Source organism: Oncorhynchus nerka, linkage group LG21 (assembly GCF_034236695.1).
Source record: "Oncorhynchus nerka isolate Pitt River linkage group LG21, Oner_Uvic_2.0, whole genome shotgun sequence".
Classification (NCBI taxonomy): domain Eukaryota; kingdom Metazoa; phylum Chordata; class Actinopteri; order Salmoniformes; family Salmonidae; genus Oncorhynchus; species Oncorhynchus nerka.
In genome coordinates, this window is record NC_088416.1 from 6,928,358 (window position 1) to 6,942,516 (window position 14,159).

Here is a 14,159-nt window from a genome sequence, read left to right on the forward strand (position 1 = left end):
CTTCCTAGGGTTTGGCCTTTCTAGGGAGTTTTTCCTAGCCAATGTGCTTCAACACCTGCATTGCTTGCTGTTTGGGGTTTTAGGCTGGGTTTCTGTGCAGCACTTTGAGATATCAGCTAATGTACGAAGGGCTATATAAATACATTTGATTTGATTTGTTCCCACAACGAGCTGCAGTTTTCAACAACATTAGTTTGATAAAGAACATATTTTCATCAGAATCATTAAGCCCAGTCAACTTGTTGTTTTCAACAAATAGATATTGTGGCCGTAATTCATCACTATGCAGTGTTCAATGGGAATTGTCCATTTAGAAAATTCCAATGAACAGGCAGATTCAACTAAATCGAATGTCTGTGTATTGAAAAAAAGATTTTGGTTTGTAACACTGAAAAAAGTTGTTGTTCAACTCTGCCAAATGAGCCTGTTTCAAATGATCACTATTTCAGAGTAACTGTTCCAGGCAGGAGATGCGCATGCCAACTTTTTATTTGGAAAAATATCCTATTATATTATGTTTTTTAAACTTGATATATCTGACCTGTGCAAGGAACAAAGGACTATGAAATCCTGGACTAAGCCGATATGACGGCTTGGTAGACAACGGACTGGGGTGGGGACAGATCAGAGCGGGAAAGACAGAGTGGGAGAGACAGAGAATGGGCTTATTGTACATACATGTGGAAAAGACGGCCATCGTCAATATGGATTTTTAGCACCATAACAACCGCACTGCCCCTTGAACTTATAAAATAGTGAACTTTACCTCTGCTTTCCTATCCCAGGTGAGATGCCCAATGTATGCCAGGTGTGTGGCAAAGCCTTCAGCCAGAGCTCCAACCTCATCACAGCCATCAGCACAGTGGCACCTACCACTGACCCCGCTGCCTCTTCGGCTTCCAACACAAACAAGAGAACGAACCACTGCACAAACACTGTCAGTGATTTACCTGTAAGGGTGTAGTTAAAGATATGGCCCTTTGAGATCTAATACGTTTTAGCGCTTGACAAATATATTGCTCTTGTGACGCCCACGTAGCTTCTCTGGAACTGAGTCATCCTCTTCAGTTCTCTGGAATGTAAACATTTACCTGGAATGGATTGGGCTGAGAATTCCCCACCCTCCCTCTCTCTGTCAGCGTTACCCTATAAAAGCAGAGCCATCTCTCCACTCTGCACTAGAACACCTGATTACTACAATCTTCAAGCGCGCCACCGCAATTTGTCATTTTCAATGATTAGTAATGTTTCCAGCTAGTCTGTATGAAAATAGACATGTCCATTTTATATATTACATAATAATTAATGGAGTGCATTTTACACCCCCTTCCCCGTTGCCTCAAGATTAATGATTTTGTTTCCCTCCGGTGCACAACTGTTTTGGTTCACTGCAGTTACAACATTTCTCCACTAGCTACCACAACCACAAAGCTAAAACTGGCTATTTTGTAAATTTTCATGAAAACAAAAATTAAGGTAAGGGTTAGGCATAAGGTTAGCAGTGTGGTTAAGGTTAGGGTTGAGGTTAGGGTAAGGTTTAAAATCAGATTTTAAGAAGAGAAATTGTTGAAATATAGGCAGGGTTTATCACTTTGTGAATGCGGTAACTAGAGGGGGAGGGGTGCTCTCATCTTATCTACCAACATAGACAGGGCTCTAACTCCTCTAGCTCCACAATGAAATAGGGTGCAGGCCAGGCAGCAGGCTGTTAGCCAGCCTGCCAGCATAGTGGAGTCTGCCACTAGCACAGTCAGTGTAGTCAGCTCAGCTATCACCATTGAGACCGTGTCTGTGCCTCGACCTAGGTTGGGCAAAACTAAACATGGCGGTGTTCACCTTAGCAATCTCACTAGGATAAAGACCACCTCCATTCCTGTCATTATTGAAAGAGATCATGATACCTCACATCTCAAAATAGGGCTACTTAATGTTAGATCCCTTACTTCAAAGGCAATTATAGTCAATGAACTAATCACTGATCATAATCTTGATGTGATTGGCCTGACTGAAACATGGCTTAAGCCTGATGAATTTACTGTGTTAAATGAGGCCTCACCTCCTGGCTACACTAGTGACCATATCCCCGTGCATCCCGCAAAGGTGGAGGTGTTGCTAACATTTACGATAGCAAATTTCAATTTACAAAAACAAAAATTACGTTTTCGTCTTTTGAGCTTCTAGTCATGAAATCTATGCAGCCTACTCAATCACTTTTTATAGCTACTGGGCCATATACAGCGTTCCTCGTTGAGTTTCCTGAATTCCTATTGGACCTTGTAGTCATAGCAGATAATATTCTAATCTTTGGTGACTTTAATATTCACATGGAAAAGTCCACAGACCCACTCCAAAAGGCTTTCGGAGCCATTATCGACTCAGTGGGTTTTGTCCAACATGTCTCTGGACCCACTCACTGTCACAGTCATACTCTGGACCTAGTTTTGTCCCATGGAATAAATGTTGTGGATCTTAATGTTTTTCCTCATAATCCTGGATTATCGGACCACCATTTTATTACATTTGCAATTCCAACAAATAATCTGCTCAGACCCCAACCAAGGAACATCAAAAGTCGTGCTATAAATTCACAGACAACACAAAGATTCCTTGATGTCCTTCCAGATTCCCTCTGTCTACCCAAGGACGCCAGAGGACAAAAATCAGTTAACCACCTAACTGAGGAACTCAATTTAACCTTGCGCAATACCCTAGATGCAGTTGCACCCCTAAAAACTAAAAACATTTCTCATAAGAAACTATCTCCCTGGTACACAGAAAATACCCGAGCTCTGAAGCAAGCTTCCAGAAAATTGGAACGGAAATGGCGCCACACCAAACTGGAAGTCTTCCGACTAGCTTGGAAAGAAGGTACCGTGCAGTACCGAAGAGCCCTTACTGCTGCTCGATCATCCTATTTTTCTAAGTTAATTGAGGAAAATAAGAACAATCCGAAATTCCTTTTTGATACTGTAGCAAAGCTAACTAAAAAGCAGCATTCCCCAAGAGAGGATGGCTTTCACTTTAGCAGTGATACATTCATGAACTTCTTTGAGGAAAAGATCATGATTATTAGAAAGAAAATTACGGACTCCTCTTTAAATCTGCGTATTCCTTCAAAGCTCAGTTGTCCTGAGTCTGCACAACTCTGCCAGGACCTAGGATCAAGTGTTTTAGTACTATATCTCTTGACACAATGATGAAAATAATCATGGCCTCTAAACCTACAAGCTGCATACTGGACCCTATTCCAACTAAACTACTGAAAGAGCTGCTTCCTGTGCTTGGCCCTCCTATGTTGAACATAATAAACGGCTCTCTATCCACCGGATGTGTACCAAACTCACTAAAAGTGGCAGTGATAAAGCCTCTCTTGAAAAAGCCAAACCTTGACCCAGAAAATATAAAAAACTATCGGCCTATATCGAATCTTCCATTCCTCTCAACATTTTTAGAAAAGGCTGTTGCGTAGCAACTCACTGCCTTCCTGAAGAAAACAATGTATACGAAATGCTTCAGTCTGGATTTAGACCCCATCATAGCACTGAGACTGCACTTGTGAAGGTGGTAAATTACCTTTTAATGGCATCAGACCGAGGCTCTGCATCTGTCCTCGTGCTCCTAGACCTTAGTGCTGCTTTTGATACCATCGATCACCACATTCTTTTGGAGAGATTGGAAACCCAAATTGGTCTACACGGACAAGTTCTGGCCTGGTTTAGATCTTATCTGTCGGAAATATATCAGTTTGTCTCTGTGAATGGTTTGTCCAAATCAACTGTACATTTCGGTGTTCCTCAAGGTTCCGTTTTAGGACCACTATTGTTTTCGCTATATATTTTACCTCTTGGGGATGTCATTCGAAAACATAATGTTAACTTTCACTGCTATGCTGATGACACACAGCTGTACATTTCAATGAAACATGGTGAAGCCCCAAAATTGCCCTCGCTAGAAGCATGTGTTTCAGACATAAGGAAGTGGATGGCTGCAAACGTTCTACTTTTAAACTCGGACAAAACAGAGATGCTTGTTCTAGGTCCCAAGAAACAAAGAGATCTGTTGAATCTGACAATTAATCTTAATGGTTGTACAGTCGTCTCAAATAAAACTGTGAAGGACCTCGGCATTACTCTGGACCCTGATCTCTCTTTTGAAGAACATATCAAGACCATTTCAAGGACACCTTTTTTCCATCTACGTAACATTGCAAAAATCTGAAACTTTCTGTCCAAAAATGATGCAGAAAAATTAATCCATGCTTTTGTCACTTCTAGGTTAGACTACTGCAATGCTCTACTTTCCGGCTACCCGGATAAAGCACTAAATAAACTTCAGTTAGTGCTAAATACGGCTGCTAGAATCCTGACTAGAACCCAAAAAATTGATCATATGACTCCAGTGCTAGCCTCCCTACACTAGCTTCCTGTCAAAGCAAGGGCTGATTTCAAGGTTTTACTGCTAACCTACAAAGCATTACATGGGCTTGCTCCTACCTATCTCTCTGATTTGGTCCTGCCGTACATACCTACACGTACACTACGGTCACAATACGCAGGCCTCCTAATTGTCCCTAGAATTTCTAAGCAAACAGCTGGAGGCAGGGCTTTCTCCTATAGAGCTCCATTTTTATGGAATGGTCTGCCTACCCATGTCAGAGACGCAAACTCAGTCTCAACCTTTAAGTCTTTACTGAAGACTCATCTCTTCAGTGGGTCATATGATTGAGTGTAGTCTGGCCCAGGAGTGGGAAGGTGAACGGAAAGGCTCTGGAGCAACGAACCGCCCTTGCTGTCTCTGCCTTGCCGGTTCCCCTCTTTCCACTGGGATTCTCTGCCTCTAACCCTATTACAGGGGCTGAGTCACTGGCTTACTGGGGCACTCTCATACCGTCCCTGGAAGGGGTGCGTCACCTGAGTGGGTTGATTCACTGATGTGGTCATCCTGTCTGGGTTGGCGCCCCCCCTTGGGTTGTGCCGTGGCGGAGATCTTTGTGGGCTATACTCAGCCTTGTCTCAGGATGGTAAGTTGGTGGTTGAAGATATCCCTCTTGTGGTGTGGGGGCTGTGCTTTGGAAAAGTGGGTGGGGTTATATCCTTCCTGTTTGGCCCTGTCCGGGGGTGTCCTCGGATGGGGCCACAGTGTCCCCTGACCCCTCCTGTCTCAGCCTCCAGTATTTATGCTGCAGTAGTTTATGTGTCGGGGGGCTAGGGTCAGCTTGTTATATCTGGAGTACTTCTCCTGTCCTATTCGGTGTCCTGTGTGAATTTAAGTGTGCTCTCTCTAATTCTCTCTTTCTCTCTTTCTTTCTCTCTCTCGGAGGACCTGAGCCCTAGGACCATGCCCCAGGACTACCTGACATGATGACTCCTTGCTGTCCCCAGTCCACCTGGCTGTGCTGCTGCTCCAGTTTCAACTGTTCTGCCTTATTATTATTCGACCATGCTGGTCATTTATGAATATTTGAACATCTTGGCCATGTTCTGTTATAATCTCCACCCGGCACAGCCAGAAGAGGACTGGTCACCCCACATAGCCTGGTTCCTCTCTAGGTTTCTTCCTAGGTTTTGGCCTTTCTAGGGAGTTTTTCCTAGCCACCGTGCTTCTACACCTGCATTGCTTGCTGTTTGGGGTTTTAGGCTGGGTTTCTGTACAGCACTTTGAGATATCAGCTGATGTACGAAGGGCTATATAAATCAATTTGATTTGAACTAGTGACGACCGTTAGAAAGCAGTATTCGGTGTTTAAAATGAAAAGGCAACTGCAAAAAAATAAAAAAATAGTTTATCTACTTTGTTGTGCTGTTACATTTGTATTGTTGTTTCATGTCCAATGTGTTGTTGCATATCATTTGAGTTGTGTGCACCGAAGCTCTGCTTTGCTGGTTAAGTAATATCGACCAAATATACAAATTCGACCCTCGTTGCACCAAATATGTATGCCGCTCATAAAAGTTTTAAACATTTTCATGGTGGCACTGTGATAGTGCTTCAAACAAAAAAAAACTCCATGTCAGACGTCAAAACTCGATCTATAACCAAAGATCACATTTGTTTTCAATACTGTATAACTATTTGGTGGAACGTGGATTGCAAAACAATGACATGTTTTGAAGACAATGTTAATTTGCTTTGGATCTATTGTTCCATCGGACTACATGTGCATTTGAAACCAAGCCAAGCATCACTCAGATCTTCTCCCTAAATTCCCTTTTCCGCTCCATGTCTCACTCACTTAATTGCGTTCTACCGCTCCCTCTACATGTACTTCCTGAGTATGCACACAAGCAACCTCCCATTATACCTCCAGAAATTCATGCCTATAAAAATGTATCTAACTGATGGGATACACAAGCTACACCCCTTGCCAAATTAAGACAGTTTTATCACAAATTATAAATGTACTGGTTGATTGAAGTAAACAAATGTGTCAGTTTGTTATATCTGGAGTACTTCTCCTGTCTTATCCGGTGTCCTGTGTGAATTTAAGTATGCTCCCTCTAATTCTCTCTCTCTTTCTCTCTCTCTCAAAGGACCTGAGCCCTCAGGACTACCTGGCATGATGACTCTTTGCTGTCCCCAGTCCACCTGGCCGTGCTGCTACTTCAGTTTCAACTGTTCTGCCTGCGGCTATGGAATCCTGACCTGTTCACCGGACGTGCTACCTGTCCCAGACCTATTATTTGACCATGCTGGTCATTTATGAACATTTGAACATCTTGCCCATATTCTGTTATAATCTCCACCCGGCACAGTCAGAAGAGGACTGGCCACCCCTCATAGCCTGGTTCCTGTCTAGGTTTCTTCCTAGGGTTTGGCCTTTCTAGGGAGTTTTTCCTAGCCAATGTGCTTCAACACCTGCATTGCTTGCTGTTTGGGGTTTTAGGCTGGGTTTCTGTGCAGCACTTTGAGATATCAGCTAATGTACGAAGGGCTATATAAATACATTTGATTTGATTTGTTCCCACAACGAGCTGCAGTTTTCAACAACATTAGTTTGATAAAGAACATATTTTCATCAGAATCATTAAGCCCAGTCAACTTGTTGTTTTCAACAAATAGATATTATGGCCGTAATTCATCACTATGCAGTGTTCAATGGGAATTGTCCATTTAGAAAATTCCAATGAACAGGCAGATTCAACTAAATCGAATGTCTGTGTATTGAAAAAAAGATTTTGGTTTGTAACACTGAAAAAGTTGTTGTTCAACTCTGCCAAATGAGCCTGTTTCAAATGATCACTATTTCAGAGTAACTGTTCCAGGCAGGAGATGCGCATGCCAACTTTTTATTTGGAAAAATATCCTATTATATTATGTTTTTAAACTTGATATATCTGACCTGTGCAAGGAACAAAGGACTATGAAATCCTGGACTAAGCCGATATGACGGCTTGGTAGACAACGGACTGGGGTGGGGACAGATCAGAGCGGGAAAGACAGAGTGGGAGAGACAGAGAATGGGCTTATTGTACATACATGTGGAAAAGACGGCCATCGTCAATATGGATTTTTAGCACCATAACAACCGCACTGCCCCTTGAACTTATAAAATAGTGAACTTTACCTCTGCTTTCCTATCCCAGGTGAGATGCCCAATGTATGCCAGGTGTGTGGCAAAGCCTTCAGCCAGAGCTCCAACCTCATCACAGCCATCAGCACAGTGGCACCTACCACTGACCCCGCTGCCTCTTCGGCTTCCAACACAAACAAGAGAACGAACCACTGCACAAACACTGTCAGTGATTTACCTGTAAGGGTGTAGTTAAAGATATGGCCCTTTGAGATCTAATACGTTTTAGCGCTTGACAAATATATTGCTCTTGTGACGCCCACGTAGCTTCTCTGGAACTGAGTCATCCTCTTCAGTTCTCTGGAATGTAAACATTTAACTGGAATGGATTGGGCTGAGAATTCCCCACCCTCCCTCTCTCTGTCAGCGTTACCCTATAAAAGCAGAGCCATCTCTCCACTCTGCACTAGAACACCTGATTACTACAATCTTCAAGCGCGCCACCGCACCGAGGAAGAACACACAGACACAGGTAAATACATCATTTAAAATATATGCTTTAGGTTTAGGTTTAAAAATCACGTTTGTTTTTATATCGTGCAATTCTACACTGTTTCTTTACAGGAGGAATCCATATTTATGAACAGAACACAACTATTTGTTCATAGGTTCTGACACAAATGAAATTGAACTCCAGTTCTTAAATGAAAAAAAATATATATTTTTAGAACACAAGGACATAAAACAATATGTGCAAATTTATCTAGGCCTGTATGCCAACAGGTCGCAAAAACAATGCCTAATTCATTAGAACCATTACAGATAAATCCTAATTGCTAAATTGACCCATATATATTCAGTCAATAAAAAGTGCCATTTGAAACCATAATCTTAAAATATTATATTATATATTTTATCATGGAGCAGGCTCTTAACTGTAGAAGACTAGGGCTGTAGGTTGGTGGCACAGGAGGTTGGTGGCACCTTAACTGGGGAGGACAGGCTGGTGGTAACAACTGAAACGGAATCAGTGGAATGGTATCAAATACATCTAATACATGAGATCCAGGTGTTTGATGCCATTCCATTTGTGCCGTTCCCTCCACTTTTATAAGCGTTCTCCCCTCAGCAAGATACTCAGAAATAGGGGACGCTGTCAGTCTTGTATCAATATGATACCGAATAATATGATCTCTGTATCTAGAGCAGCCTCCACTGCAATGGCATAGCCTTGTTTTGTTAATCTGATCATTTGTTAGATTTGTCTTATTTTTGGATGCTACGTCTCTTAATTAATCAAATGTCTACAAATATATGTTTTAGTGTAATGATGTTATTGCCTATGTTATGTTGCTTTTCAACACTGAGTGGAAGACCCATGTATGCATTTATAAGTTATATTGAATTAATGGGTAGCCTATTCATTTAAATGATCAAAAATGGCTGTAAATATCCGAGTGGACATTTCAATAATGAACGACGTTACACACCAGGATTTTATAGTCCTTTGTTCCTTGCACAGGTCAGATATATCAAGAAAAATATATATATAATATAAAATATTTCCAAATAAAAAGTTGGCAGTGTGAAGACATGCGCATCTCCTGCCTGGAACAGTTACTCTGAAATAGTGATCATTTGAAACAGGCTCATTTGGCAGAGTTGAATAACAACTTTTTTCAGTGTTACAAACCAAAATCTGTCTTCTTTTCAATACACAGACGTCCGATTTAGTTGAATCTGCCTGTTCATTGGAATTTTCTAAATGGACAATTCCCATTGAAAACTGCATGGTGATGAATTACGGCCACAACATCTGTTTGTTGAAAACAACAAGTTGACTGGGCTTAATGATTCTGATGAAAATATGTTCTTTATCAAACTAATGTTGTTGCAAATTACCGGTGTGGAACTTGGCTATGTTTAGGGGGGTTGTATCCTAGAACTTGGATTCTACGTGGCACTAGCAGTTGCCAAGTAGCATAAGAGGAAAATATACAGGACACAATTATTCCAAAACTGCAGCTCGTTGTGGGAACAAATCAAATCAAATCAAATGTATTTATAAAGCCCTTCGTACATCAGCTGATATCTCAAAGTGCTGTACAGAAACCCAGCCTAAAACCCCAAACAGCAAGCAATGCAGGTGTTGAAGCACGTTGGCTAGGAAAAACTCCCTAGAAAGGCCAAAATCTAGGAAGAAACCTAGACAGGAACCCCTATGAGGGGTGGCCAGTCCTCTTCTGGCTGTGCCGGGTGGAGATTATAACAGAACATGGCCAAGATGTTCAAATGTTCATAAATGACCAGCATGGTCAAATAATAGGTCTGGGACAGGTAGCACATCCTGTGAACAGGTCAAGATTCCATAGCTGCAGGCAGAACAGTTGAAACTGGAGTAGCAGCACGGCCAGGTGGACTGGGGACAGCAAAGAGTCATATCATGCCAGGTAGTCCTGAGGGCTCAGGTCCTCCCGAGAGAGAGAAAGAAAGAGAGAATTAGAGAGAGCATACTTAAATTTACACAGGACACCGGATAAGACAGGAGAAGTACTCCAGATATAACAAACTGACACATTTGTTTACTTCAATCAACCAGTACATTTATAATTTGTGATAAAACTGTCTTAATTTGGCAAGGGATGTAGCTTGTGTATCCCATCAGTTAGATACGTTTTTATAGGCATGAATTTCTGGAGGCATAATGGGAGGTTGCTTGTGTGCATACTCAGGAAGTACATGTAGAGGGAGCGGTAGAACGCAATTAAGTGAGTGAGACATGGAGGGGAAAGGGAATTTAGGGAGAAGATCTGAGTGATGCTTACTTGTATGAGCGGCATACATGTTTGGTGCAACGAGGTTCGAATTTGTATATTTGGTCGATATTACTTAACCAGCAAAGCAGAGCTTCGGTGCACACAACTCAAATGATATGCAACAACACATTGGACATGAAACAACAATACAAATGTAACAGCACAACAAAGTAGATAAACATTTTTATTTTCAGTTGCCTTTTCATTTTAAACACCGAATAATGCTTTCGTCACTAGTTACCACATTCACAAAGTGATAAACCCTGCCTATTTCAACAATTTCTCTTCTTAAAATCTGATTTTAAACCTTACCCTAACCCCAACCCCAACCCTAACCTTAACCACACTGCTAACCTTATGCCTAACCCTTACCTTAATTTTTGTTTTCATGAAAATTTACAAAATAGCCAATTTTAGCTTTGTGGTTGTGGTAGCTAGTGGAGAAATGTTGTAACTGCAGTGAACCAAAACAGTTGCGCACCGGAGGGAAACAAAATCATTAATCTCGAGGCAACGGGGAAGGGGGTGTAAAATGCACTCCGTTAATTATTATGTAATATATAAAATGGACATGTCTGTTTTCATACAGACTAGCTGGAAACATTACTAATCATTGAAAATGACAAATTACCCAATGGGACTCATGATCATTTTCTGGTAAGAAGGTGGTGATGCAGCTGCTTCGCTAGGTCCATTTCTGAGGCGCGTGTAGTGACGTACTTGAGCAAGGATGACTAAGGGGCCTTACAGATATGTTGTGTGTATGGGGTACACGAGGCGCATGTTGTGTGTATGGGGTACACGAGGCGCATGTTGTGTGTATGGGGTACATGAGGCGCATGTTGTGTGTATGGGGTACATGAGGCGCATGTTGTGTGTATGGGGTACACGAGGCACATGTTGTGTGTATTGGGTACAGTACAGAGATGGGGTTGTTCTTAAAAAGCATATTGGACACAGAGTGAGTCAATGCAACTTATTTTTAGATTTTTTTTAAGTAAATGTTTTCCCCTGAACTAAGCATGCCAAAACAAAGGGGTTGAACACTTATGTAACATTTGTCTAAGATGTTTCGTTTTTAAATGTTTTCAGTTTATTCTTTTTTTTATCACTTTGACATAATAAGGTATTTTGTGTAGATCAGACAAAATCACTATTAAATCAGATTTGTTCCTGTTTGTAACACTGAAAAAAATGGGAAATAGTCAGAGGGGTGTGAATAATTATTATAGGTGCTGTAATGAAACTGCACCTCAAGAGACTGTTGAAGCCACCATTTCTCAGAGTCCCACAACTACTGACTGATTCTCAACCTAGTTTTATTTTATTGTAAAACAAATGTGTTGTTAGTTTTAATAATTGAATAGTACCTTATTTCAGTTATTGTTAGAGTTGTTGAATTTACATGCATATCTCTTTTTATGTTGACGGAATACAAGATAGCTGGAAGGGAGGAGTTGTTACGTGTGATATAATGTGAAACTGGTATATAGAATTTATCCTAGGCACTACTTTGTTGTTACTGTGGAACCTAGAGCATTGATACTAATTGAGTACTGCGCCTGCTCATGAATGTTCTGTGCTTGAACTTGAGTTTGATCGATAAACTAAAGTTAACATTACCTCTGTTTCAAGTAGGATTATTACTGTTTGTGTAGTAGAAAGAACACAACACCTAATGCCAATATATATAAAAAAAACAGTAGCAGAGAACAATATGGCGAACTTAGCAAAGTAGACATTTGTGATAAGTACTTTGGGTCTGCCAACTTCATGAACCTTCACCATTCTCAAATTAATTCTGATTGACACCAACCCGTTTGTCTTTTAAAAACATTAAATTGGCAGATGGAACCAAGACATCACAGAAGACATGCAATGCCACTTAGTGCAATGGTGACTAATAATGATAAATTGCACAGTGAAACTTTGCTTTTCGAGATCTGTGCTTTATGTGGACAGTTTGGATGAGGAAAATTATTTAATTTAGTCAGTGGTGTAAAGTACTTAAGTAAAAATGCTTTACAGTACTACATAAGACGTTTTTTTGTGGTATCTGTATTCTACTATTTCTCTTATTTGTAAACTTTTACTTGACTACATTTCTAAAGAAAATCATGCACATTTTACTCCATACATTTTCACTGACACCCAAAAGTACTCGTTACATTTTGAATGCTTAGCAGGACAGGAAAATTGTCCAATTCATGCACTTGTCAAGAGAACATCCTACTGCCTCTGATCTGGTGTACTCACTAAACATATGCTTTCTTTGTAAATGTTGGAGTGTGCCCCTGGCTATGTGTAAATGTTGGAGTGTGCCCCTGGCTATGTGTAAATGTTGGAGTGTGCCCCTGGCTATTTGTAAATGTTGGAGTGTGCCCCTGGCTATGTGTAAATGTTGGAGTGTGCCCCTGGCTATGTGTAAATGGAAATAAGAAAAGGTGCCATTTGGTTTACTTAATATAAGGAAATTGAAATGATTCATACTTTTACTTTGAATGAAAAAGTATGTTTAAAAACCAAATACTTTTAGACTTTTACTCAAGTAGTATTGTACTGGGTTACTTTTACTTGAGTCATTTTCTATTAAGCTATCTTTACTTTTACTCAAGTATGACACTTAGCTACATTTTCCACCACTGAATTGAATCAACTTAATCCTTAATTACCCTCTTTCTCTCCTCTCTCTATCGTAGCAGCAATGGGAGGGAATACTTCACATGATGGTGCTGCTTCACATAATAACAGCCATAATGACAGTCACAATGACAGCCATAATGACAGCCATGATGACAACCGTGTTGACAAAAGCCAACACATAACAGGCCAAAATATATCAGGCCAAAAAATAACAGGCGATATGAAAGGCAATTTTTCCATTGGCAACCAGACCAACACCACCAGTCATTCCGGTATGTAACCCAATCCAACAGGAGGGAATCTATATATGAATGAATGAATAAATACATTCATATTTTATTGTTATGCCATGTTACCATTCCACATGGGATTATAACACACATTGATATTAGACATTTCAAAGCATAAAGTAATTACATGTCTATATACATACACATTTCACAGCTCGGTTCCAGCCCCAGTGTAAAAATACATCAAAATAAACAATGGTTTATTGTTGCTCATAGCAGTGTTCTCAGCAAACTCCTAATTACCGACAACCACATGTATTGTAGTACTGTCCAATGACTCTCTCTCTTTCTCCTAGCTTCACCAAAAACTCCCCAAAAAACTGTCGTACCCAGCATCACCATTGCCAACGTTACAGGCGGCAAAGTGCGTCTCTACTACAAGTCAGAGGAGATGGCTCTCAGTGACCTCATCAAGGGAAGTCATCTCAGCAAGGGCGACTCCATTCTCATCCTGGATGGCACCGTTAAGAAGACCAACCTCCCTCAGAGCCTCTATGTCACTTGCTTCCAAGTAGAAAATGACAATACTCAATCATGTCCTGAGGAAGGCCCAATTTATGGTCTGGACAACCTCCTGGCAGAGTATGATGAGGGTCACCCCAAGTCCTACATCCTCACTGCCGACAAAGAGGTGAAGGTAGCTGAAACAGGAAAGATCTGGGTGGATGAGGATGGGGTGGATCACAACCCCAAAAAGTAACGCCACCAGGGAACCTCCTGTATCTTAACACCCTGTATTAATCACAGATTAAACTACATGCAAATTATTGATAAAAAATAAATAAAGAGAGCATGCATCACAGATAAGTGAAATAGTTTTTCAAGATACACTCAGTGTATGGTAGAGATCAGCAATGTAATCAATGTAGTTTTGTGACAAATAAATAAATGTTACCAAAC

At 40.8% G+C, this 14,159-nt stretch overlaps 1 protein-coding gene across 1 annotated transcript; it reads left to right on the top strand.

The window, feature by feature from the left end:
• The first annotated feature begins 7,983 nt into the window (after nucleotides 1-7,983).
• On the top strand, nucleotides 7,984-14,159 carry LOC115142505 (uncharacterized). The gene is made up of 3 exons (XM_029682028.2): nucleotides 7,984-8,042; nucleotides 13,026-13,241; nucleotides 13,556-14,159. The coding sequence occupies exons 2-3, from the start codon at nucleotides 13,031-13,033 to the stop codon at nucleotides 13,957-13,959; spliced, it is 615 nt and encodes a 204-aa protein (XP_029537888.1). The 5' UTR covers nucleotides 7,984-8,042; nucleotides 13,026-13,030; the 3' UTR covers nucleotides 13,960-14,159.

Excerpts from the sequence above, each read along its gene's own strand:
- LOC115142505 (XM_029682028.2), top strand. The coding sequence starts at position 13,031 with ATGGGAGGGAATACTTCACATGATGGTGCTGCTTCACATAATAACAGC. Across the intron at positions 13,242-13,555 it reads CAACACCACCAGTCATTCCG|CTTCACCAAAAACTCCCCAA; the intron begins GTATGTAACCCA and ends TCTTTCTCCTAG.